Here is a 26849-nt window from a genome sequence, read left to right as displayed (position 1 = left end):
GCTGGTGGCATACTGAAAACAAATGCCCCAACTGAGTTCATTCAGACGAAGGATGGTAAATATTTATCAATTTCAGGGTACCCAGCTTCCATCCTCCTTCTTAAGAGCAAACTATTTCATTTTGGTGAGCTCCTTCTTCCAGACCATGTGTAGTCTTGGTGGGAGAATAGTTCAGGCACCTATCTTTGCCTTTAGAAGCAGAGTGTAGACACAACCTCCTTTCCCACCCCTAGGACAGTGAGAAGGAGTGAGACCATGACCTAATCCTGGCCAATCGGATCCCTTTGATCTTGAGAAACTGGTTAAAGGATGACAAGCAGTATGGCACACATCAGCATATATCCAGTCCTACGTGCTTCTTTTATGTAATGCTGATACTCCTCCATCATGAGGTGGGGTCTGTGTTCCCCTGCCTTGAACTTGGAAAGCCCTTGTAAATCAATAGAATACAGGAGAAGTGACCATCATAAAAGGCACTGAGGCTTCCACCTAGGCCTCCTGGATCACTCACTCCAGGAAAAGCCAGTCACTCTGCATGAGGACACTCAAGCAACCCTATGGAGATACCCACCTGGACAAGAACTGAGGCCCCCAGCCCATAACCAGCACCAACATGTGAGCTATGAGAGTGAGCCACCTTGGAAGTAGATCCTCTAGCCTAGTCAAGACTTCAGACAAAGGTAGCCCAGCCAGTACACAACTGCAACCACATGAGAGACCCCAAGCAACAACTGCCCAGCTGAGCACTTCCCCAATTCCTAACCAACAGATACCAAGAGAGATAACAGACGATTTGTTATTTTAAGTCACTAACTTTGGGGATAATTTGCTACATGACATTAGACAGCTAATACAAGCTGATGGGGGCAACTTTTATTGAGGATGCAACAACAGGGGAGGTGGTGGCAGTAACAGCTAAGGAAGTGGCTGTGCCGGTGGAGGACTGCCCCGGCTGTCCTGGCTACAAAGGGATTACTGTCCAGCTTCCTATTTCCTGCTGGGAGGTCCTCCGGAGCAACCTTGGTTCCTACTATTCCCAAGCCTGGTCCCCCATTCATTTGGTAGGCTCCTCCACCTGCCATTCCCTTAATTATCCAATAAGCCATGCTTAATTTAACCAGATACTGTTTGAATTCTCCAGCATTGGTCTTTACTGCTCACAACCAAGAACCTTAACTGATACAGGGAGTTACCACAGTTTATTGTTGGCCAAGGTCAAGGGAAGATGGAAAAAAGGTAAACAAAGAAGAGGAAAAAAGAGGAGATAGAGAGTCAAGCCAAGTATATACAGAATGATCTAAATTAAGCAAAAATGGAATATACCCAAATGAAAAATTTAATAATAACAGCAAACACTTACCTGGCATTTATTAAGTACCACCCACTGTTCTAAGCACTTTCCTGTTCTAAGCACTTGACATAATCTTCACTGCCACACTATGAGGTGAGTAGTATTATTCACCCTGTTTTGCAGAGGAGAAAACTGAAGCAGAGAGAGTCCAGTCTGGCTGAGGTCAGGCAGTCTGACTCCAAAGCACCTGCTCCTCATCACAATGCTCTAGTGCCTAGAGAGCTTTTAGGACACTGAGAAAAGAAAGGGATTTGCAGCACTGCCCTACGTGGCTCTTAAAAATGACCTACAGGTGGGACTTCCCTGGTGGTGCAGTGGTTAAGAATCCGGCTGCCAATGCAGGGGACACGGGCTCGAACCCTGGTCTGGGAAGATCCCACAGACTGAGGAGCAACTAAGCCTGTGTGCCACAACTACTGAGCCCACGCGCCTAGAGCCCAAGCTCTGAACAAGAGAAGTCACTGCAGTGAGAAGCCCATGCACCACAACGAAGAGTAGCCCCCGATCGCCGCAGCTAGAGAAAAGCCCACCTGCATCAACGAAGTCCCAACGCAGCCAAAAATAAATAAATTAAATTAATAAATTTTTTAAAAAATGACCTACTGTTGAATCCTACTAAGTTCAGGCCAGTGACTTCTGTCTGGAACAGCAGTCAATAACCACTAGATGATCAAACACACATGTGTTGACTTGAATGACTTTCTGTTACCCTCCTCTAATGGCAAGGGCAAAGCATCCCGGAACACTGCAAGTCTGTACATGTAGGTGAGACCAGAGTCATAAGATCAGGACTGTAAATATGCAGCCACACGGCCACCCACAGGATCCTGTTAGGTACGAGGGTCAATTTAGATGAGCGTAAACTTTCCCCATTCTCAGAAGTCTGGTGTCATTTCTCCCCATCCTTTCCAGTTCCCCCTCCCTCGATTTAGTTCCTTATCCCTAGGCCATACCCGCTTGTTACCTGTGCCAAGTTTAGCAAAGACCTGCATGGACTCATCAAAACGCTTCTGGCAGAAGAGGTTGAAGGCATACAAGTTCTTGATGTGATGGATCTGTTGCTGTTTTTCACTGTCGGAATCATCTTTCATTTCCTGATAAGAGAATATAATACGTAGGCGCTCACTCACTCAACAAATATTTATTCAGTATACACCAGGTACCAGACAATACCCTGAAACATGCTATGCCCTCACAGACTGTGCTTACATTCTAATCATAACTCACTGTGCAATTAAAATACCATAGGGTTTCTACAAAATACCTGACCAGTACTCCTGAAAACTGTCAGGGTCATGAAAAACAAGGAAAGACTAAGAAACTGCCACAGATCAGAGGACACTAAGAATGCATGACAGCTAAATACAATGTGATTTCTGGATTTGAACCTGGAACAGAAAAAGGGATGTTACTGGAAAAACTTGGTGAAATCTGAATAAAGTCTAGCGTTTAGTTTAAAAACAAAAAATCAAAACAAAACAGGGTGAGTGATGATAGAAGCACGTGGGTAGGGTATTCAGTCTAGTGTGAGCAGTGGGTCCAGGAAGGCTCCCAGGAGGAATGTAAACTGAGACACAAACGATGAGCTGGAGTTGGCCAGGCGAGGCTGGCAGGTGACAGAGAGGGGATTCCAGGCCAAGAGGACAGCACGTGTGCGCAGAGCCCTAAAATGACAGAGAGAACATGGCCTGCTCAAGGAATGAAAGACATTTAACATAGCTGGCACAGTTGGGAAAGGTCCTGTTCACAGTAAAAGCCAAATAAATAGAGCTACTTATTACCTCTGCTTCTTCCTTTAACCTTTTCCCCCCTTATATCCTTTTAAACCAATCTTTGCCACATTTAATTTCTTCCTTCGAAATGTCTCTCCATGTCAACTATACCCCAATTTTTTTAAAAAAAGGTCTCTCCACGTTTTCCCTTCTTTTCTTTTCCTCTTCTATTGCGTTCACCCTAGTCCAGGCCATCATCAGCATGTCGCCACGCTTGGGCTAAGCTCTCCTGCTTGGTGTTTTAAAGGCTCTCAAAGCCAGGCACAGTCTCCTTAGCTAGGTTATTCCCAGACATTCAAGCCACACCCTACATGCCAGTCAGGATGGGCTCCAAGCATCCTGGAAATACTTGTTTCCACACTTGTTTTCACTTCTTTAACTTCCTCGGGCTCTGTAACTCTCCCTGTTTCCTGCTCCTGCTCCTACCTATGCTTAAAAGGTCCAACCTTAGGATGCCTTTTCCAGCCCAAAGCAAAGTTTAGTACATAACTGCCCTCTGAAAGTTTCATGTATGTTCTCTGATTAATTTAAATAAAAGGCAGGTTCCTCAAGAGCTAAGATGATATCAAGCAACCTTCTTTCGTCATAGAGCAGAACACCTAGTAAGTACAAGCCTAGTAAAGAGAAGGGAAAATGGAAACCCACTTCCATCTTCTCTACTGAAGGTTAAACAGACAACCTGCAGCAGGAAGATCACTGGAAAGACCTGAGACCTTCCTTTTAAGAAAAATAGATACTAAAAAAAGCTATGTGCTACATAATACCCTTTTTATAAAGTTCAAAAACTAAATACATATTCAAGCACACAAATATATATGAAAGATTAAACAAAAAAATTTTAAGGGCATGATAAACACAAAGTTAGGATAATGGCTGTGCCTGGAGGGTAGGCAGAGGGATGGGATGGGGAGGGACATACAGGTTACGTAAGTTATTTTTGGGGGGTAGGATGGTGGGTTCATGGGTATCATTATTTAAAAAATGAAAATAAAATAATTTAGAGCAATAGATGAGTGGGGAAAAAAATGGTAAGATGCTAAAATTAAATGGCCCAAGACAGAAACAATCTATGGTATATTAAATGTGTCTGACTACTAAGACTGGATTTTTGTTTTATATCTAGAACTTATACACCCAAAATAAATGTTGCTCTTCAAAATTATCTACCATATAGAATTATAAACATATGTATTCCAAAATTTGTGCCCACTGTTTTCCTTTCAGAAGTAATTTATAAGATACTCTGAAAACTAAGTTTTCCTACTATTATCTTCAAAAAATCTCTTCTCTTTTACCAAATTAGCACTGTCCAGTTTAATGACTAAGAGAGGTTTGGAATGACTTTTAGTTGTTTCATAAAATCAAATCCACCCTGTAGAGATGACAATAATCACCACTGGGGATGTTTAAAAGAATAAGACAAGACTTGAAAGTCAGTCTCCAAGAAGCGTTTTGGCAATGAGAGCATCACTGAAAGAACAGTATGGTCACTACTTTGCTGCGAGTAACATCCCACGAGTAACATCCCATCCATTCAAGGAGAGTGAGTCTTGTGACTGCAGCCCTGCTGAATGCAGCAACCTGAGGCGGGTTCAGAATACCTAAAGAAGGCCTGCTTACCCAAGCCCAGGAGACTACTAGGGAAAGGGATTTTGAGAGGCCCTGTAGTTGTTGCATTCAACCACACTGTAATCTTGACAGTTATGACTGTTATTTTAATGTTAGCATTGTCTTTAATTTTTCAAGGCCATACCATATCTATTAAATTATTTTACTGTCCTATTAATTCTATGAAATACTATTAGTATAATTGGCATTCATTCTACATTTGACAGGAAAGCAAACTGAGACAGTGAAATCATTTAGAGTCACATAGATATCTTACGGCAGGGTCAGATCCTGAATCCAAGCCCCCTGACTTTCAGCTCTGTGTTTATTCCTCCAGTCCAAACTAAATATGAACATCTAAACTAAAATCCGCTACTCTGGAGAACAATGAGGAAGGCCCATTTCTCACACCCAAATCTCAGAAACAAGACTTACTGCAAGCTGCAGAGCCAATTCAAACTGCTTGTCCTGGAGAAGCTGTTGGATTTGGGTTGCCATGGGGACTGGAATGAGTCTCCAAACAAAATGGTTGCTGGCCACATAGATAATGTTTGATCTGGAGACAGGAGTAAGAGGATTAGCAAAAGAGCGCTGGCTTTATGATGACACAGATGACTTTAAAGCTTTGCAATAATATGGCAGCTACAGGCAAGAAAGAAATTCCTTACCCTCCTGAGGTAATGAAACGGGGCCTTTGCAATTCAATGCTCTGGACCAGAAGCCTTGGCTCAAATGTCCGGATCTCCACATATCGAGGCAACACTGCAATGATGTAGGGAGGCTGGTGCTCTGCACAAGAGAGAACATCTTGAGTTGTGCTTCTGCTCTAAGCCTTTAGGGTTATGGACTGTTTCAGCTTCTCAGTTCTAAGCTGCACTTGGATCTCCAAATGGTCCACTAGTCAAATACCAAGCCAGGATCCTACACTGTGATATACAAAGAAAAAAAAAATGTTTGTCTCAGTGATGCTAAATCTCCTGCACAAAAAGGATGCATCCAGCTTTGCTCAGAGGGACCTGACTCCACTCCTACTGTTTCCCTGAGAGAACTGGGTGAAAGCGTCACTGGCTCCTTTCTCATCCGTCACAAAGCCAGGCCAGACCAAGGCCAGCTGCAGCTCCCCTAACAACGAGTCAGTGGGAGAACAAGATTACATAACTTCTTCATTCTCTTAGGAAAGGCAAGTGGAGGGCAACTTTTTTTTTTTCCCCCTAAAATTATGCTAGAGAAAGAGATCCACATTTCTGTCCAATGTTGTTTCTGCTTGAGATTTTCACAGCGAAAAGATGCAGAACTCCACCTAATGCTCAATGGTTCACAGAGAAGGCAGCTGGATGGCATTCTTGGTGTAGCCATTTTCTTACATGAGGTAACTAGTGTGTCAAATTCATAAAAACAGAAAGTAGAATGGTGCCAAGGGCTGAGGGAGGGGAAAATGGGTTCTTGTTTAATAGGTACAGAGTTTTAGTTTCACAAGATGAAAAAGTTCTGAAATGTGCTGCACGACAATGTGAATATACATAACACTACTGAACTGTGCACTTAAAAATGGTTAAGGTCACACATATATACGGAAACTAAGGAAAAAAAAAAAAAAAGGCCATGAAGAACCTAGTGGCAAGACGGGAATAAAGACACAGACCTACTAGAGAATGGACTTGAGGATATGGGGAGGGGGTGGGGTGAGATGTGACAGGGTGAGAGAGTATCATGGACATATATACACTACCAAATGTAAAATAGATAGCTAGTGGGAAGCAGCCGCATAGCACAGGGAGATCAGCTCGGTGCTTTGTGACCACCTAGAGGGGTGGGATGGGGAGGGTGGGAGGGAGGGAGATGCAAGAGGGAAGAGATATGGGAACATATTGTATATGTATAACTGATTCACTTTGTTATAAAGCAGAAGCTAACACACCATTGTAAGGCAATTATACTTCAATAAAGATGCTTTAAAAAAAATGGTTAAGGTCAAATTGAAGGATAAAAAACCATATGATAATCTCAGCAGATGCAGAAAAAGCTTTCAACAAAATTCAACACCCATTTATGATAAAAACTCTCCAGAAAGTAGGCGTAGAGGAAACGTACCTCAACATAATAAAGGCCATAGATGACAAACCCACAGCCAACATCATTCTCAGTGGTGAAAAACTGAAAGCATTTCCTCTAAGATTAGGAACAAAACAAGGCTGCCCACTCTCACCACTATTATTCAACACAGTTTTGGAAGTTTTAGCCACAGCAATCAGAGAAGAAAAAGAAATAAAAGGAATCCAAATTGGAAAAGAAGAAGTAAAGCTGTCACTGTTTGCAGATGACATGATACTATACATAGAGAATCCTAAAGATGCTACCAGAAAACTACTAGAGCTAATCAATGAATTTGGTAAAGTAGCAGGATATAAAATTAATGCACAGAAATCTCTTGTCCTATACACTAATTATGAAAAATCTGAAAGAGAAATTAAGGAAACACTCCCATTTGCCACTGCAACAAAAAGAATAAAATACCTAGGAATAAACCTACCTAAGGAGATAAAAGACCTGTATGCAGAAAACTATATGACACTGATGAAAGAAATTAAAGATGATACAAACAGATGGAGAGATATACCATGTTCTTGGATTGGAAGAATCAACATTGCGAAAATGATTATACTACCCAAAGCAATCTACAGATTCAATGCAATCCCTATCAAATTACCAATGGCATTTTTCACAGAACTAGAACAAAAAATTTCACAATTTGTATGGAAACACAAAAGACCCCAAATAGCCAAAGCAATCTTGAGGAAGAAAAACGGAGCTGGAGGAATCAGGCTCCCTGACTTCAGACTATACTACAAAGCTACAGTAATCAAGACAATATGGTACTGGCACAAAAACAGAAATATAGATCGATGGAACAGGATAGAAAGCCCAGAGATAAACCCACGCACATGTGGTCACCTTATCTTTGATAAAGGAGGCAAGAATATACAATGGAGAAAAGACAGCCTCTTCAATAAGTGGTGCTGGGAAAACTGGACAGCTACATGTAAAAGAATGAAACTACAACACTCCCTAACACCATACACAAAAATAAGCTCAAAATGGATTAAAGACATAAATGTAAGGCCAGACACAACAAAACTCTTAGAGGAAAACATAGGCAGAACACTCTATGACATAAATCACAGCAAGATCCTTTTTGACCCACCTCCTAGAGGAATGGAAATAAAAACACAAATAAACAAATGGGACCTAATGAAACTTAAAAGCTTTTGCACAGCAAAGGAAACCATAAACAAGACAAAAAAACAACCCTCAGAATGGGAGAAAATATTTGCAAACGAAGCAACTGACAAAACATTAATCTCCAAAATATACAAGCAGCTCATGTAGCTCAATATCAAACTAACAAACAACCCAATCCAAAAATGGGCAGAAGACATAAATAGACATTTCTCCAAAGAAGATATACAGATTGCCAACAAACACATGAAAGAATGCTCAACATCACTAATCATTAGAGAAATGCAAATCAAAACCACAAAGAGGTATCACCTCACACTGGTCAGAATGGCCATCATCAAAAAGTCTACAAACAATAAATGCTGGAGAGGGTGTGGAGTATTAATGTAAATTAATACAACCACTATGGAGAACAGTATGGGGGTTCCTTAAAAAACTAAAAATAGAATTACCATATCACCCAGCAATCCCACTACTGGGCATATACCCTGAGAAAACCATAATTCAAAAAGAGACATGTACTACAATGTTCACTGCAGCACTATTTACAATAGCCAGGATATGGAAGCAACGTAAGTGTCCATCGACAGATGAATGGATAAAGAAGATGTGGCACATATATACAATGGAATATTACTCAGCCATGAAAGGAAATGAAATTGAGTTATTTGTAGTGAGGTGGATGGACCTAGAGTCTGTCATACAGAGTGAAGTAAGTCAGGAAGAGAAAAACAAATACCGTATGCTAACACATATATATGGGATCTTAAAAAAAAAATGGTTCTGATGAACCTAGGGGAAGGACAGGAATAAAGACGCAGACATAGAGAATGGACCTGAGGACATGGGGAGGGGGAAGGGTAAGATGGGACGAAGTGAGAGAGTTGCACTGACATATATACACTACCAAATGTAAAATAGATAGCTAGTGGGAAGCAGCCGCATAGCACAGGGAGATCAGCTCTGTGGTTTGTGACCACCTAGAGGTGTGGGATAGGGAGGGTGGGAGGGAGATGCAAGACGGAGGAGATATGGGGATATATGTATACATATAGCTGATTCACTTTGTTATATAGCAGAAACTAACACAACATTGTAAAGCAATTATACTCCAATAAAGATGTAAAAAAAAAAAGAAAAAATGGTTAAGGTGAAAGATTTTATGCTATGTGTTTTTTTTAACCACAATTAAAAACAGAATTATTTTTAAATTAGTAAAAAATGAACCACTAGATGGCATAATTATCATATAAAAATGTAACCTCAAAGAATATATTTATAAGAATAGTTTCTTAGTGACTAACTTGCTATAAATTTATTTTCCTCATTATTTATTTTCAGATAAAAAGTTTTGCATATTATATTCACAATTTATACTCTAAATGAATAGTACAATAAAATTTCAAAGCCAGAAGGGAACTCAGAAATGAGGAAAAACTAAGGCCTTAGTAATAACTTCATCAGTTTGAATGCTATTGTTGTTATTATGTTGATATTTTTCATCTTACCAAAAAATAATAGTTAATAGCATGTTTTTTTTGTACTGGATTCTTTTTTTATGCTGACCTCATTTTAAAAAAGCGATTACAATTTTCTTTCATGTTAATATGTATAACTATGTAAAGTTTCTCTGTCCTTTTAAAATCTGGCCCACTTTAATAAGGTCTAATTCAATAAAAGAAGTAACCTATACTAGAAACCCTTTTGGTTGTCATGTCTTATCATTTGTTCAGTCTCCCCAAGTCTTTGACAACAGAGATGGTCTGGATCTCTCTGTGTCTTCAAACTTGGCAGACTGGCTGGTGTCCAGCAGGCATGTAATGAATGGCGGACAATGACAGAAATTCATCAATCAGCAAGCATTTACTAAGAGGCTATGATGTTGCGGGCACTCTCAAAGTGGACCAAGACATGAGCCCAGAGCCCACAGAGCTCTAGCACGAGCAGAGGAGACAGACAACTCACTGCATCCAGTGGAACAGTGCGGCTAGCATGACGGAGAAACCTGCAAGGGCAGTGGGAGCACCCAGGGGGAAGTGACTAATTCTGCCTGTGGGTCAGAGAAGACTTCTGAGAGGAAGTGTCACTGAACGGGGGCCTTGTCATATGAGCAGCACGCTGCTGGGCAGACAAGAAAGGAAGAGGCAACAGCACAGATGAAGGCACAGGGATGGGGAGTTCTTTCAAAATGACTGGAGCCTGGGTGCAGTAGTGAAGAGGAGAGCAGAAATATAATCGAAGTCTATAAGAAGTTTAGTCTTCTTCCTGTCAGATGGTGTTCTCCCTCCCTACCCAGGAAGAATGTCCCCTCCCTCCATGTGTTAAGGCACAAAAATGTTTTTGCGAAACACTGCCAAAGGGGCTGGGAACTAACAAAGGTCTTAAAACAGGGTCCCCAGGCTGGGGAACCAGAAACCTACTTCCAGCATATTACACACAGCTTCACCTAGTCTACCAAGGCTCTTCTTCTGAAGGAAAACAAGGGTCCCTAGAACATCACGAAGCTTCTCGTGAAGCTCTTAACCCCCCTCACCCACGGCAAACTTGTGAATATACATAATCTTGAGCCCTATAAAATACTGTCCTTTTGATTTATCTTCCTCTGGTCTATTCATCTCTAATCACCACCTGAATAACCACCCGAGAACATGATGCTTTTATCAATTCTACCATTTAGGAATCTAATGGCCTCTCAGACCTTCGAGTGGGCCTCTAACAACTGGCCCCATCCTCATTCCTCCATAATCCACACCACCTGTTTCAGCCAGGTCAGTCTCTGGAATGCCCTCTCACAAATCAGCATGTCTTCTGCATTTCTGCTCATTTTTCAAACTATTCTTTCTGCCTAAAATGAAAGCAATTTTTCCTTAAGCTAGATCCTGAACTCCTTCCTTGGTCTAGTACAATCTTAATGGAACTTCTTACTGATTAATTGAACAATGAACTTCCCCTTTCTCAACTACCAAATCTCGACTCATCCGATGTAATGCCTTAAGCAGGGCCTTGTTTCGTCTCTTTATGCAAGATGTAATCCTTGTCTCCCGAGCTAGAGCCCTTAAAGTCAGCATGTCTGTATGCCTCTCCACAGCCGTAACTAAAATGCTTACTCTTCTGACTAAAAATGAATTGCTGCCAGCGTGGTCATATGCTTCCAGGCAATACCAACGCAGAGAGCTGGAAGCCTGAGGCAGGTGTAGGAGCAGAAACACCTGATGTGTAGGACAGACACACCTGAACACACTCTGTGCCTCTAAGCTACAAAAACAAGAGCAGCAAGAACCACCACATCAAACACCTTTTGATGCTGAGTTATACGGATTATAGGACGAAGTAAAGAATTTCCACTAATTTCCAAACGTAGTCTTTTTGGCAGAGGACACAAAACATTAAAAAGAAGGTAAAAGAAAAGGAACTAAGAGGTAAAAATGGTAGTAGTAGACAATCACTTCCTAATATGTACAATTCTGTTTACATTCTTCCCCCTCTGGGGCAAAACCCAACTTCCTACAAAAGCCAGAATATCCCTTTTGGGTTTTTTTTGGGGGGTGGGGGTGGGGGGGCACACCACGCAGCATGCGGGATCTTAGTTCCCTGACCAGGGATCAAACCTGTGCCCCCTGCAGTGGAAGTGCAGAGTCTTAACCACTGGACCGCCAGGGAAGTCCCCAGAATATCCCATTTTTTAATAACCCTAAAACACTTTTCTACTTACAAGAAGGGGAACTGAGAGTAAATGACACTGGAAACCACTGTCTGCTAAAGCTGTGAATGGGGCTCCACTCTTAGAGGGTGGCCCAAAGTGGGAAAGAGAAGCTATGGTGCTCTCACCCATGGCCACTGGGATGTCTGTCCAGTTCAGGGCACACTTCTGTGTGCAGATCCCCTCCTCATTGAGCACCACGGTGAGATCATCCTGACCCACGGCCACCTTTCCATCTGCCAGAGGTGCAACTAAGGGCTCCAGCTGTTTTCCTGTTGGAAATAGCTCTTTGTTGGACCCCTTTCCATCTACCTATAGGAAGACACAAAGTGAGTCACCCATCATTCTCCAGCCAGAGGCATGAACACAGATGGCCTGGAAAAATCAAGTTAAAACCCCAAATCTACAGAAGCCAATAATATTCCTTATTTGGCATAAAGAAATATTATAGAGTCTGTTATGACAAATTTTGTCATCACAACGTCAAACCAGTTCTCTTTTTCTCTAACATGGAGACAAGCATCTAGCCTGGCAACTGACAATGTCAATTGCTGGCGAGGATGCAAAGCAACTGGAACTCTCATATGATGCTGGTGAGAACACAAAATGGTACAGCCATTTTGTTTGTTGGCTTCTTATAAAGTTAAATATACACTTACCATGGGACCCAACAATCCCATCCCTAGGCATTTCCTCAGGAGAAATGAAAACCTGTGTTTACACAAAAATCTGTGTGCAAAAGTTTATAGCAGCTTTGTTTATAATGTATAAAAATTGTAAACAACTTTGTCCTTCAACTGATGAATGGATAAACAAACTGTAGTACATCCATACAATGGAATACTATTCAGCCATAAAAAAGAATATATTGACACACACACAACATAGTTGGATGTGAAATGCATTTACGCTAAGTGAAAGAAGCCAGGCTCAAAAGGCTACATACTGTATAATCCCATTTATATGACATTCTGGAAAAGGCAAAACTATAAGAGATGAAGAACAGATCAGTGGTTACTAGAGGTTGGGGTGTGGAAGGAGGGCTGACTTCAAAGGGGCAGCATGAGGGAAATTTCTTGGGATGATGGAACTGTTCTGAATCTTTTTTTTTTTTCTTTTTTCTTGGCCCCACGGCACGCGGCATCTTAGTTCCCTGACCAGGGATCGAACCTGTGCCCGCTGCAGTGGAGGCATAGAATCCTAACCACTGGAAAGCCAGGGAAGTCCCCTGTTCTGACTCTTGATTGTGGTGGTGGTTATAAACTCTAGGCATCTGTCAAAACTCAGAACTGCACATCCAAAAGAATAAATTTTACTGTCTGTAAATAAATGAATACATTTTGAATAACCTGGTCCTAAAGCAAGATTCCTCACCCTCAAAACACTCCACCCTCAAGAAGCTGACGGCAACACCTAAGGTAGTCAGAGGAATGAGAGCCCTCTTCCAACTTTTGGCTCCGTCCCCCGCCCCTCACAGATTCCTCTCAGGCACCTGTCTGCCTAGTGGCTATGCAGTCACACAGCAGTAACTTGCCTAGGAGCTTGCAATTCTGATGCTGATAAAATTAGGCTCGTCCAAGAATATAAACAGGGAACAAATATATTAACTAGATAAACAATGAAGAGCTAACACAGCAGGGAGTAGGGAAGTGGGAGGTGGGGAGAAAGACCTCCAGGATTGTCAAGTCTGGATTAAGAGAGGGGTATGAAGCTAAGGAATTTCTATTATTCTATAAAATGAATGGTAAACCAACCTTTTTTACATACAGTCTGCATACTGGAGGGGAAAAAAACCAATGTCGTGGATATTTACCACTTAAGAGAAAAAGCAGGTTATAAAACAATGTGTATAACATGAGATTTTTGTAAATAGGGCAGATGCCCATTACCAAAATGTTAACAGTGATTATTTCTGAGTGGGAGAATTACAGATGACTTGCACTTCTTTTCTTTTCCTTATCTGTATTTTCTTATTTTCTATAATAAACACATATGGCTTTTGAAATTTAAAAAAAACAGTGAAAATAATTTTTACAACAAATATACTAAAAGATTTTGGGGGGCAGGAAACTCAAAGTCTTAAAAATACTTAAGTTAATACTAAAATTAGTATATAATTCCTCAGCACTGAAGCCTCAAGATAGCAGTCCACGATAATGCTACTGGACAAAGGCATGCAGCCCTAATTATCTAGCCAAATAACTAGATACAGGATATGGACAATTCATTATGTAGAGAACTGAGAGTTGACTCTGCCTGGCTTAAGATACACAGACATGTTATTTGTGAAAGATGTTTAGAGCATGAAAGATAACCAAACATACAAACACAAACCCTGTTATGCCAAAAACTCTACTTAAGGCAGTCTCTTGACCTACAGTTCAGAAGCACATAATCATCTCTCCCAGGTAGACTCATAATCACCTTCCCCAAGGTAAACTGACGATACTTGCAAAATAGTAAATGTTACCCTTATTAGGTAGTAGTCTCTCTTGAAACCCACACAGATAGCATTTTCACACCATGCCATGGACTTGGGCACATCCGGTACACTAAAGTCCCCCTGGAGAAAGACAGCAAGAGTTCAATTGGAAAGATGTTAAAGGAAAAAAAACATGACCTTCCTGTTATTCCACCCCCATTCTGCAAAATTACTCTCACCCTCATCTGAATACAATTCTCTTAGCACAAGGCCAGGAAACCACCCATAATAAAAATACAAGTCACCCATGAACTGGACAAGGTGCATTCGGAAAAGGTGAAAACCCCCTTGGATATAAATGAATCTGTAGAGATGTAGAATTGTCCTACTCCTGCCTCTGAAGGCCAGGAGACTTTGACAAGTGGGCACAGGTAACTCATAGGTACTCCTAGCAGAGCATTCATCCGGGGAGAACATCAAGACCGGGCTCCTGAGCTTCACAGGAACTGAAAAGCAAGTCTTTCAAGCTGTGCGTCAACTTAGCAGCAGCTCCCACCCAACCCGTGGACCAGGAAACAGTGGACTTTACCTGCAATTCATGAAATTCCCTGTCTTTCCAGAAATAGAGCTGCAGCTTCTTTTTCACAGCCACACACATCCGCAACACCTCCTCCCCGGTCTCTGTGTGCTGGGAAGAGACACCCAGAGCGAGTGAGGATGTGCACACGATGACTCCAGAACTGACAACTATATTAGAGATTTTTCTACCCTGAAAAGGCTACTAATCTGAACATCCCTTGTCATACACAGTCACGCTGCCAGATAAGCTGAACCAAAGCACACCATTCTCTCTAAGATGCACTCAGAAAACAACAGGCTGAGTAGCGCTTCCTCCCCAAGGGCTGCCAGTAAGAGGCCCTGGTCCCAGCAAATGTCATGGGCGTTTCTAATTTAGAGAGGAAAACCTATATAACTGCCCCCTCCTTTTTTTCTTAAATGCTTCTTGCTCATGGCTGTCAATACCTGCAGGGGCAGGGATCAGCCTGTGTCAGTGACAGCAGGCCCACTTTCAATCCTTTAAAGGAGTGGGGGACGGAAATGCCTAAGCATACAACAAACGATGCGGCGTCAATATAGACCGTAAGTGCTAAGAAGTGATCAAAGCTGAGTAGAGGGGTGACGCAGATTTTGAAGAAGCTAAGGATGACGAATTGGCAAAAATCAGGAGAAATGTCTTTTCTGAATAACGAAAACTCCCTGAAGACAAAGACCACGATGATATGTTCAGAACAAGAGTCACTTTAATGCCCTAGAGCTATGTTCATGTACTGTTACAGTCTTGATTTCCCACCAATGGTTTGTCCATGGCAAGCATTTTTGTCCTTGGTTAGCTGCCTCCTGAAATACAGCTGTCCGGTGCTCCAATTAGCGCATACACAGGGAATGCAAATGTTTCAGCATTTTAAGGGGGAAAATTCTCTAATACAATCCAAAATCAAATATTTTCTTTGGAGTCTCTGCTGAGTTTGGATATCAATGTTATTCTTCCCATCTAGTGGTAGGAATGATGTAGGAAAGGCTGCATTTAGTAAAGCACAAAGTCAAATTTCATCTCGCCCACACTTACCTGGAGGTCACACGTGAACAGTGATGCTCCCTTTGCCTTGGAAACTGTAGTGATTTGTTGAAATGTCAACAGGTCATGGACATAAATATTATTTTCTGTTTGGAAGGAGGTAAAACACCCGTATAAATTATCACAGCTCTCTAGTATAGCCACCTTCAAGACACACACACACACAAAATAACTGTGTAACAACCAGAAGAACCAAACGGCAAATGTTGGTCGAAGATGTACCTTCAGCTTCACTAACAATGACTTATTCTGGTCCATGACCAGTACGAAAACATTTAGGAGGTCACTTAGTCTTCTAAACTTGTATATTTTGTTCCCTTAAATTTGGGCTGGCTTGAATTAAACAGCTCTTTCACTTCCAAAGAACACTCTTACACTCTGTCTTTCTCAAGTCTGTAAACTTGTGATGCAATACTTGTACAAGAAATTCCTTTCAAAGTTACTCACATTAGGAGGCTCCAGTAAGAGAAAGGAAACCCCCTGTGGATTTTGTACAAACCCATGGCAAGGGTTTCTTTTCTAGCAAAGCCAACGCAATAATTTCACTTGGGCCTCCTAGCTAGTTTTAGTTACTTTAAATGTTTCTCTCTTGACTAGAAACTAAGTTTAAAATGATTCTATCATTTGGGCCCTGGGCTGAACAGGACAGAGCATGAGGCAAGTTTCTAGTTCTTCTGCTTGCCATGAAAAGGCCTCACTGGCCGCCTTCCATGAAACTATGGCTTTTCAAACAAGGCCTGGAATAGTCTGGCCCTGATCTCTCACCTGTCTCTTGCCAGTCTCCACCATATACCTTAAGTCTGGCCAGATTTCAGGGCCTTTGCTTAAGCTGTTCCCTCTGCCTATAACACTCTGCCTACCCCTCTCTTCCTGTTGAAACCCTAGTCATCCAGTAGACAATGCTGTCCCTCCCATTACTAAGACCCCATGATACTTTTTATAAATTTTCATTGTAACTTATCACACTGTAACATGAGTACTTTCTGTCATTTTGGTCTTCAAAACCAGAACCTAAGTTTCAAAGACAGAAACCATGTCTCATTCAACTTGGTATCCCCAATGCCTAGAGTAGGACTCAATAAATATTGAATGAATGAATGAATGAAGTGACACTTCTTGGAGAACAGAGCTCAAGATATGGGGGATGCTGGTGCCTATATTACCTGCGTACCCTGCTGCATCTGGTTAGGAATGTGTCCGTTTCATTGTTAAGTAACAAATATCAAATTAACTATGAAAGGGTTAATCAGGTCATAGCTTTTGTTTCTTGACGCATGAAATACAAATGCAACCACTTTTCTTACCTAACAAGCTGACCAGAATCTTAAACTGGGAAACCACATGGATCTGGAAAACAGTAAATCATTAGACTCAAACATTTCTGACAAGGTTTAACAAATGTTCATTTTAACTGCAATACTAAAAAGGGACTGAAAAGCCAATATCAATGACAAGGATCTGACTTAGGTGCAATCACAATTTCTGCTCGTGAAAGAGGATCTCAGGTACTTGATGGATGGACAGAGATCCCTGCATAAATGGGAGGACAAAGGGCAGAGGATTCAAAGATGAATAAATAATTTTACCAAAGTCCTAGCTTTGACGGGGTCTCAAAGAAGTCAAATATTCTTGTAGCGACCACCATCACGGCCTACCTGCTGAATCTTTTTGGAGAAGTTCTTATTGGATTTCTCTAATGTCACTTCAAACCTGTTGCAACCTATGGGAAAGAAACAAACATTCACATTTCCAAACACAGGGATACACATAAAAATAACTATGACAAAAAATGCTGCTCCATACTGCTCTCCTACGTGAATTATAAAGAATTCCTGAAAGACTAGAAGCTGGAGATCTAAAATAGCCAGTTGTCTTTACTGAGTACAGTAAGTTGCTTTCAACTCCAATTTTAGAACAGAGGGTTTCATGCACCTTCACTGGGCATTAGCAGAAAGGATCACACCACAGTTTACTGAAGCTGCAAGGTACTTATGAGGATTTTATCCTACATGATAGTACCTTGGCAAAGTACGTCACCAAAAGAGTGTAAAAAGTAACAGTCAAGTAGAGGAGCCCCAGCAATGAATCCCAGCCCAAAGCATCCTTAGACTGAGACAGACTAAATCCCAGCGGTTACCCTGTGTCCCGTATGACAGGACAGAGCGAACACCACCATCCCCAGAGCTAAAGCAATTTAATGCATCTACACTTACTGCCACTCTCAGGCGATGCTACATCTGCTGACACTTGCTAAAAAGGGGAAGAAAGTTATAGACCATAAAAAACACATGAAGCCAGCCTTGCTGGGATGACCGAAACATTTAGCATCAAAAGTCACCAGAGTCAAAAAGAGAATAATTATCACAATAATAACAGCCGCTACCATTAACTAAGCGATAACTAAGCACCAGGCTCTGGATTTTAAAATTTCTATGTATTCCCTGTAACTTCACAACCACCTCAAGAAGTAGGTATCATTATTCCAATTTCATATCTGAGCAACCTGACAGGTCAAGCAGTTAGGTAGCAGCCAGTGAGAGAAAGCCCAGAGGCAAACTCAGGGCTGACTTTACGTAAAGCCTGTGTGCTGAGCCCGCACCCTGCCACCTGCCTCCCGGCTCGGGGAGAGGCTATGTACACTGCCGACCGCTCAAGTCAGTGGAGATTCTTTGAGGCAGCCACTAGGGCCCACACCACCAAAGCTGCTCTTACTTCCTCCACATGTCCCACAGAAGAGGAGATGAAGACGGGGCCCTGAAGTTCTGGGAGATTCAGAAACCTGCCCTGTATCATGCCATTACATTGCACACACACACAAAAAAATCAGCCATTACTGCTTGATAAAGAGTTCTGTACGTGAAAAGGACTTTATTACCTCTAACAATTCTCTTTATGAGCAGAATTATCTAGGGCAGAGATTCTCACACTTTTTGGCCTCAGGACCCCTTCATCTTAAAACTTACTGAGGACCAGAACTTTTACATGGATTATAGCTACCAATGTTTACCATTACAGATTAAAACTGAGGAATTTTTAAAATGTGTATTTAGGGGCTTCCCTGGTGGCGCAGTGGTTGAGAATCTGCCTGCCAATGCAGGGGACACCGGTTCGAGCCCTGGTCTGGGAAGATCCCACATGCCGCGGAGCAAGTAAGCCCGTGTGCCACAACTACTGAGCCTGCGCGTCTGGAGCCTGTGCTCCACAGCAAGAGAGGCCGCGACAGTGAGAGGCCCGCGCACCGCGATGAAGAGTGGCCCCCGCTTGCCACAACTAGAGAAAGCCCTCGCACAGAAACGAAGACCCAACACAGCCAAAAATTAATTAATTAATTAATTAATTAATTTTTTTAAAAGTGTATTTAAAAAAAATTTTTTTTAAATAAATTTATTTATTTTTGGTTGCTATGGGTCTTCATTGCTGCTTGAGGGCTTTTCTCTAGCAAGTCGGCAAGACTGCCGACCACTGTCTTGAACTTGTTATGAGGGGCAGCAGTTTTAGCTGCCTTACTTGTGTTACGTCAGTGCAAATGTCAGTGGAAAAACAATAATGTTTTAGTGTTACTGTGAACTTAAGTTTCGACGTTGTGGCTACTCTGAAAGGATTTTGGGGAACCTCCTGGGGTGTAGAAACTGTCGACTGGAAAAAAATGCACAACCTAAAAGTTGAGAATTATCTTTTATTCTGTAGACTTGCTAAGGACTTAAGCCAGGGAGGAGCCAGGATATATAGGAGTTCAGACAAAAAAAACAGGTAGTCGGACATCAAAAGATTACTGCTATGTAAGAAAATCAGACTTCTCAAGTTTCTATGTATGGGAGGATGCAAGAGACTGGGCTCACTGAAATCATTCCTTTGATATGCACCTTAACTATCTGGAGCCAGTATCCTGTTTTTCTCCCTCCTGAATCCCCTCAGGGCGCACAGTCTGAGGCTGCAGTGGCTGGCTGATGGCTTGAGGGCCACGACATCCTTTGTTCACTGATATGGCAGGTGACATTTTTCCTCCACAAGACCAAACTTTGAGAACCACTGCTCTAGGGTGAGGCATCACTGAAGTAAACACCAAGTTGTTAAGACCTTAGATAAGAAGTAAGAAGTAATCTAACTCCTCTGTTTAAGAGTAGACTGAAGTCTCTGAGTAGATTGAAGCCTAGAGATGTTAGTGAACTCACAGGAAGGAGATGGCTCAGATCAGATCAGAATCCAGGTCCCCTTAACCCCAGTCTTTCCATGACATCTCACTACCCGCTCTCTCCCTTCCCTCAGAAAGACAGTCTGGTCGTAGCCTTACTGAGGTTTTGATAGGGACAGAGTAAAGGGACAAAGTAGGAAATTAAATAGTCAATCCCACTACGGGACTGTAAGTAAAGAAAAAAGTATGGGAGACCCCTGTAAGTTAATGACCACTCAAGAAAGCAGGTTTACTTAACCACAAAACCAAGCAGGCTTGCTCAGCAACAAAACAGAAGCATGAGACATGCTCCAAAACAATAAAACAATGGTGGCATGAGACGCACATCCTGCCCAGTGAGCTCAGTAAGTTAATGATTCCTAGGACATGCTCTCTGCACGCACTAAAAACAAAAATATAAGGAAAAAGTGACATTATACTGAAACCTGAGATGATGTGTCATTTTTAGCATATGATACTACCTTTTTGCTCACTTCCATTGCGCCATGACAGTCCTGGCTTGACCATGTAGGGATAAGAAAATTCCTTTGCCTGACGTGGAGGAGGAACTGATGACAGAAGCATGACATCTACTCAAGAATGAGGAGGAAGGTGGTCTTTCCCCCCTCCCCACTTTTCCTTTGATTATAAAACTGTAGCCCACTAAGTTCTCGGCACGTGGCACCCTCCCTCTCGCCCGCCCGCTTATAAGCCTCACAAGTATCCTATTCTAATAAATCACTTCTTATCTATCGCTTTGCCTCTCGATGAATTCTTTCTGCGCTGAGACATAAAGAACTGGAGCTCCTCGGAGCCTCCCAAAATGCCATCTAGTGGTTTCAGTTCGGAATATCTCAAATTTAGAAACCCAGTTAGTTCTATGGCTGATTCATGGAGGCCCAGGTCTACTTCTGGCCCATAAACAGACCAGAGCTGGTCCAGAACTGAACTGTTCTCTAAGGGTATAGGGAGAAGTGAAGTCTCTAATCAGTTTGATTTCCTAATTATCTAAGGTAGGTTAATATTGCTATTCAAGTTACCTGTGGGGAAACTGAGGAAGATTAACTAACTTGTCAAAGGTTACAGGGTGAATTGGTCACAGGGCAAGGAACAGTTGGCACCAGGGTTCCAAGTCAGATTAACATTAATATTACCAGTTTCAGTCTATACTATGTTGAAAAGTTTATTTTTATAGTTTAGTTTTCAATTCCTTACCACTTATACAGAAATGATACATTAAACAAGTTACTTTATCAGAGTATTTAGTATTTGATGGCACAAAGAACTGATTATCTCTTGGGATAAGAATATTAGGCTCTCTTTATCTCCCTGCTTTGCACGTCATCTGAGCCCGCAGTAGACAGTTAAAACACAGTTGTTGGGCTTCCCTGGTGGCGCAGTGGTTGAGAGTCTGCCTGCCAATGCAGGAGACACGGGTTTCGAGCCCTGGTCTGGGAAGATCCCACATGCCACGGAGCAACTAGGCCCGTGAGCCACAACTACTGAGCCTGCGCGTCTGGAGCCTGTGCTCCGCAACAAGAGAGCCCGTGATAGTGAGAGGCCCGCGCACCGCGATGAAGAGTGGCCCCCACTCGCCGCAACTAGAGAAAGCCCTCGCACAGAAACAAAGACCCAACACAGCCAAAAATAAAATTAAAAAAAAAACAAAAAAAACACAGTTGTTGAAAGCTGAATAAAACCAAAGCCAGGCTGAATTTTTAAATTACAGACTGGGTTAATGACACATAATACAAATATTCTGGCTCTGAGAACTAAAATTTAAAGCAAGGGCCAGCAAAGTACTGCCTGGGGTCAAATCCAGTCCTCCACCTGTTTTCATAAACACGCTTTACTGGTACACAGCCACACCCATTCATTTACATACTGTCTACAGCTGCTCTTTTGCTACAGTACCAGAGTACAGTAGTCACGACAGAGATGTTATGACCTGCAAAGCCTAAAACATTTACTATTTGTGTAAGTCGATAAGGTAGAGGGTACCCGGAGAAAGAGAACCAGTCATGGTTTTCTTGACATAAGAGAAGCCATTTTGGGCCTAAGCCATTTTGTGAGCTAAGCCTGGCCACAGTGCTTGTCCTTGGACAGATCTTAGTAATAACGATCTTAAGGGAACAAAAGAACAAATCTTTATCAGGCAAGAGAAGTAACAATAGCAAAGATAACAAATCAGGTGAAAAGACTCCCAGTTCTGTTTCAGTGGTAAAGATTAGCCTGGCTTTCTTGAGATTTTGCAGAATTTAACCCCCTCTAAGGTGCTCAACCACCAGATCAACTGGAACCTAAGGGATGATGATGTTGACCTTTTCAGACCCTCAGTGTCCAGTGCGTGCTAGACCTCGAGAGGAGGTAGAAGCTAAGGAGAAGCTCTCACTTTCACTCTCTGCTCTCAGATCAGGCAGGCAGCAGCTCTGATACAGAAGCTATGGACACCACACCTCCTTCCCAGGCTGTCACTTCACTCAGCTAAAGCTTGGACTCTCAACTACCCAAGGCCCTTCATGAATATGCATGGACCCTCAGCTTAAAAACTTCCCCAACTTTGCTGTTTGGGGAGACACTGTTTTGAGAAAGATCCCTAGTGTTTTCCTTACTTGCTGCAAGTAATAAATCCTTCCTTCTCCCACTCTCTGCCTTGGTTGTGTCTTTTGGCTCAACACCCACTAAGAGGCGAACCCAGTTTTCAGATAACATTTAGTCCTTTTTTTGGAACAAGTTGGCTGACTCCTGATTTAAAGGAAAGTTGAAAAACTTAGAAATGAAATACAGTAAGTCCCCTACGTACGAACCTTCCAAGTTGCAAACTTTCGAAGATGCGAATGCATGTTCAATCAACGTCAGGCGTGAGTGAAATTGCAGCTTGTCCTCCTATTGTGTTAGCTGAGTACCTAGGCTAACTTTGTTGGACACCTAGGCTAACTTTATTGGACTTACGAACGGGCTGCCAGAATGGAACTTGTTCGTATGTAGGGGACTTACTGTAAACCCTGTTTTGATCTTCTGGTTTCTCTTCTTATCCCACCACAGAACCTGACCAGGTACCTTCCTCCCTCCCTATTGCACCAGTGAAGGGTAGCAGAATATGCCACCCCAAAATATGCTACTCTGGCACAAGGATTATTTTGAGTTGAAGGTAACTGAGAAGAAGCAGATACAAGAAAAGCTCTCGGCTCTCTGCCATCTGCCAAAGAGCAAGACACAAATTTACAAAGGTGCCTCCCCTCTCCTCTCTACCAAGGACAATATTTAGTCAATTTAGAGACAACTAGAGACCCATATCAGTCCACAGACTGCACCAGAGGAATCTACATAACAAACATCTCCAATTAGTTCCCCCATATATTTGCCTTCCCATAATTTGCCACTGTAGAAACTCAAAGTCCTTTTCCTTTGTCTTGTTGCTTCTCTGATTTACAGGTCCCCATACAATCAACCTAAGATGGGTAGAGTTAAAAAGAATTTTTTTCTCCTTTACACCAGTAAGATACTCTTTTTTCCCCCAATATGTTACCCTTGCTACAGGTTCCAAAGAGAGGGCTCTATTTCCACACTTACATTAAGCTATTCACTATGATAAGTTATATATTAGGTTGAAAGCTAGGAAATTTTGTTTTTTTCTAATACAGCCAAATAATGACAATTTCATATGGTTCAACCTACTCTGGCATTAACAGCTGACTTCTATACTCTGTAGCTCCAGGGTATAATATCCAAACACATCAATTTTCCACAGAGAACACAAATAAAACTAGGAAAAGGGAGCAAGGTACTTTTTTCCCCATTAGAGGGCACTCTAACAGAATAAACGTCAAATACTTTTAGTTATTATTCTACATTTTTACTGACAAAGAAATAATTTGATTAAAGTTTTAGTTTTCAAAGTCCTTGCATCTGACCCCAACAATTTTGTGAGATGCTTTATGGAAGAGGAAACTGACATTGGAAAGGACCTACTCACAGTCACGTGACTGGGGAGAAGTAAAACCTGACTCAAGCCCAGGCCCCCTCTGTCCTAGTCCGTCCCACAGAAGTTTAACAAGACCTTTAACATCAATGGCTCCTAATTTTTTTTCCCTACTACCATACCATTTACATGAGAATTTTACTCCCATTAGTAATATTTCTTATTTCTGGCATGAGTCTCCAAGAAGTGAGAAGGGAAAAAATATCTAGCCCCACCTCCCAGATGGGGGTAGGGAAATACAGTCTGAAAAAAAGAGAAAACCCTGGAGATTGTCACAAGGTTCTCCCCACTTTTCCACTGCACTACCACCAACCCCCAGTCACTCTTTTAACGGTCAACTTTTAGTATATGTGCTGCTGAAGCAAGCACTCTTTTAATGGTCCAGGAATCACTGATTTTACAGTGTATACATAAGTTATATATATATATATATATATATATATATATATTTTTTTTTTTTTTTTTTTTTTTACATGAGTAGTAAGCCACCTTGTACTTTGTTCTGAAAAGCTGCCACTTACCAACATCCTTCCGAATCCTATAGAGAAGAAGATGACCTTGTTTCGTTCCAACAAGCAGCCATTCCTCTGGAAAAGAAAAGGACCGTTAGCTTTAGTAAGACCCTATTTCTTTAGCTGGAGCTTATAATCAGAAATCAAAGGGTTGAGAAAATGAGTTGCTTTTGATAGTAGGTGTTTTGCAAAACTAAGGAATGTTTATAGTCAAGAAATGTTTGAGGGACTTCCCTGGCGGTCCAGTGGTTAAGACTGCACTTCCACTGCAGGGGGCACAGGTTCGATCCCTAGTCGGGGAAGTGAGATCCCACATGCCGTGCCGTGCAGCCAAAAAAAAAAAGAAATGTTTGAGAATCAACTAATTGAAAAAATATTTATTGAACTAGGTGAGACATATCAGAGAATGAAAAATGCCCCTGGCTTCATTGTTTCAAAATGAAACTGACCAAAAATTTGATGGAAGTTTATAAAATCATAAAATGGGTAGTATAAACATAAAACTAGGTATCTAATCTCAGAAATAACAGCTAAAAGGCATCCTTTGAAGGTTTGATGATTTTACTTTAGGAAAAATAAGAAGTGCCATAGCATATTAAACTTACAGAATTCATTAGCTCAAAAGATGGTCTAACAGATAATAATAAGTGTTGCCAAAGACGTGAAGAAACTGGAACACTCACACATTGTTGGCAGGAAAATAAAATGGTGCAGCCCTTTGAAAAACAGTCTGATAGTTCCATAAAAGACTAAACATAGAGTTACCATATGACCCAGCAATTCCACACATGGGCATACACACAACAGAAATGAAAACATATGTCCACACAAAAACTTGTACATAAATGTTCATAGGAGTATTATTCACAATATCCAAAAGGTGGAAACAACCCAAGTATCCATCAACTGATGAATGGATAAACAAAATGTGGCATATCTATACAATGGACTATTAGACAGCCATTAAAAGGAATGAAGTGCTGATATATGCTACAATAGGAATGGATCTGACAACATTATGCTAAATAAAAGAAGCTAGACAAAAAAGGCTACATATTGCATGATTCTATTACATGAAATGTCCTGGATAGGCAAATCTAGAGACAGAAAGATTAGTGGTTGCCTAGGGCTCGTAGGCTTAGGAAAATGGGGCCGGTGGGATTGGGGAAAAAAAAACGGGGTTTCTTTTTAGGGTGATGAAAATGTTCTAAAATTGTGGCAATACTTGCACAACTCTGTGAATGTACTAAAAACCACTGAATTGTACACTTTAAATGGGTGAATTGTATGGTATATGGATTACATCTCAATAAAGCTCTTATTTAAAATTTTAAAAAAAGATGGTCTAGGCCAGTGGTTCTTAAACTTTGGTGTGTATCAGAATTATTTGGGGATTTATTAAAACAGATTGCTAGGCCCTGCCCTCAAGTTTCTGACTCAGTAGGTCTGGAAGTGGGCCTGGGGATCTGCATTTCTAACAAGTCCCCAGGTGATGCTGATGCTGTTTGTTCAGGGGCAGCATTTTGGGAGACACCGGGCTAGGCTAAAAGGCAAAAGGTTCTGAAAGGACTTAAATAATTACCCTGACGGATTTGTATTAAATCACTAAGGGAAGTTAAGCATGTACTTCCTCAGCTTTCTGAGGTTGTAACAGTCACTTATTCCTTTCATAAACTCTTGACCTTTCGCAAAATAAAATATTAGATAATGACATAAATAGATAAACTTTATTGAGCATGCATTGTGTTCCAGGAAATGCTAAGCACTTATCATAGGTTATAACAACTATCCTTTGACTTATGTCCTTTTCTTAAATTCCCATTTTATAGATGAGGAAGTTGAGGCCGAGGGGATAGGTAATTTATCCAGAGTCACACATGTAGTAAGATATGTGTAGCAGGGGCAGGATTCCAACTCCAGTCTGTCTGACCCTTAACCCCATGCTACAATGCACTTACTAAGGCATCCCATCTCAAAAGAATAGGTGTCGGCCAGAGGCTGTCTGAAAGACAATGGTTATGTTTATAAAAACAGGTCAGAAGCCACATCAGGAACACTTCTCCAGGTTGATGTCCTTAGTCTTCCAGAAAAAGATAGTGACTCTGTCCTCTTCTGGGTTTTAAAGTAAAGGCAGAGCACAGAAAGTAAGACACAGTGTGCTCTCAATGACATAAGTGGAAATCAGAAATAACACCAGCTCCAGTGGAACACTGGTGATTTATGTCGGAGCAGAACATGGTGAAAAAAAAAAAAAAGAATTCAGTTCACAATGCTTGCTTTGCAAACGATATTATGTTTAGAACTTTACTTATAGATATCACTGTATTGAGCAATTGAAAATATTAAAGTTGATTTTTTAGGAGACCCACTAATATTTCAAATACAAATAAAACGAAGTAGAATCTTTTTTAATTCACTTATAACATACGGAAAAATCTATAGCAAAAAGGCCACCATA

General features: G+C 41.4%; 1 protein-coding gene across 1 annotated transcript in view; it reads right to left on the bottom strand.

Annotated features, from left to right (window-relative positions):
* Positions 1-26849, bottom strand: part of VPS39 (VPS39 subunit of HOPS complex) — a 50481-nt gene that overhangs the window by 18455 nt on the left and 5177 nt on the right. Inside the window, exons 2-11 of the mRNA XM_007173620.2 lie at positions 24401-24466; positions 17382-17446; positions 17031-17073; positions 15718-15812; positions 14680-14778; positions 14139-14231; positions 11797-11980; positions 5400-5520; positions 5167-5287; positions 2316-2445 (exon numbers count right to left, since the gene is read on the bottom strand). Of these exons, the coding sequence (XP_007173682.2) occupies positions 2316-2445; positions 5167-5287; positions 5400-5520; positions 11797-11980; positions 14139-14231; positions 14680-14778; positions 15718-15812; positions 17031-17073; positions 17382-17446; positions 24401-24466 (1017 nt within the window). The remainder of the gene's footprint in view (positions 1-2315; positions 2446-5166; positions 5288-5399; positions 5521-11796; positions 11981-14138; positions 14232-14679; positions 14779-15717; positions 15813-17030; positions 17074-17381; positions 17447-24400; positions 24467-26849) is intronic.

This window comes from Balaenoptera acutorostrata, chromosome 3, assembly GCF_949987535.1.
Source record: "Balaenoptera acutorostrata chromosome 3, mBalAcu1.1, whole genome shotgun sequence".
In the NCBI taxonomy this organism is placed as follows: domain Eukaryota; kingdom Metazoa; phylum Chordata; class Mammalia; order Artiodactyla; family Balaenopteridae; genus Balaenoptera; species Balaenoptera acutorostrata.
Note: the sequence above shows the minus strand (reverse complement) of the source record. Positions and strands in the feature narration are given on the sequence as shown.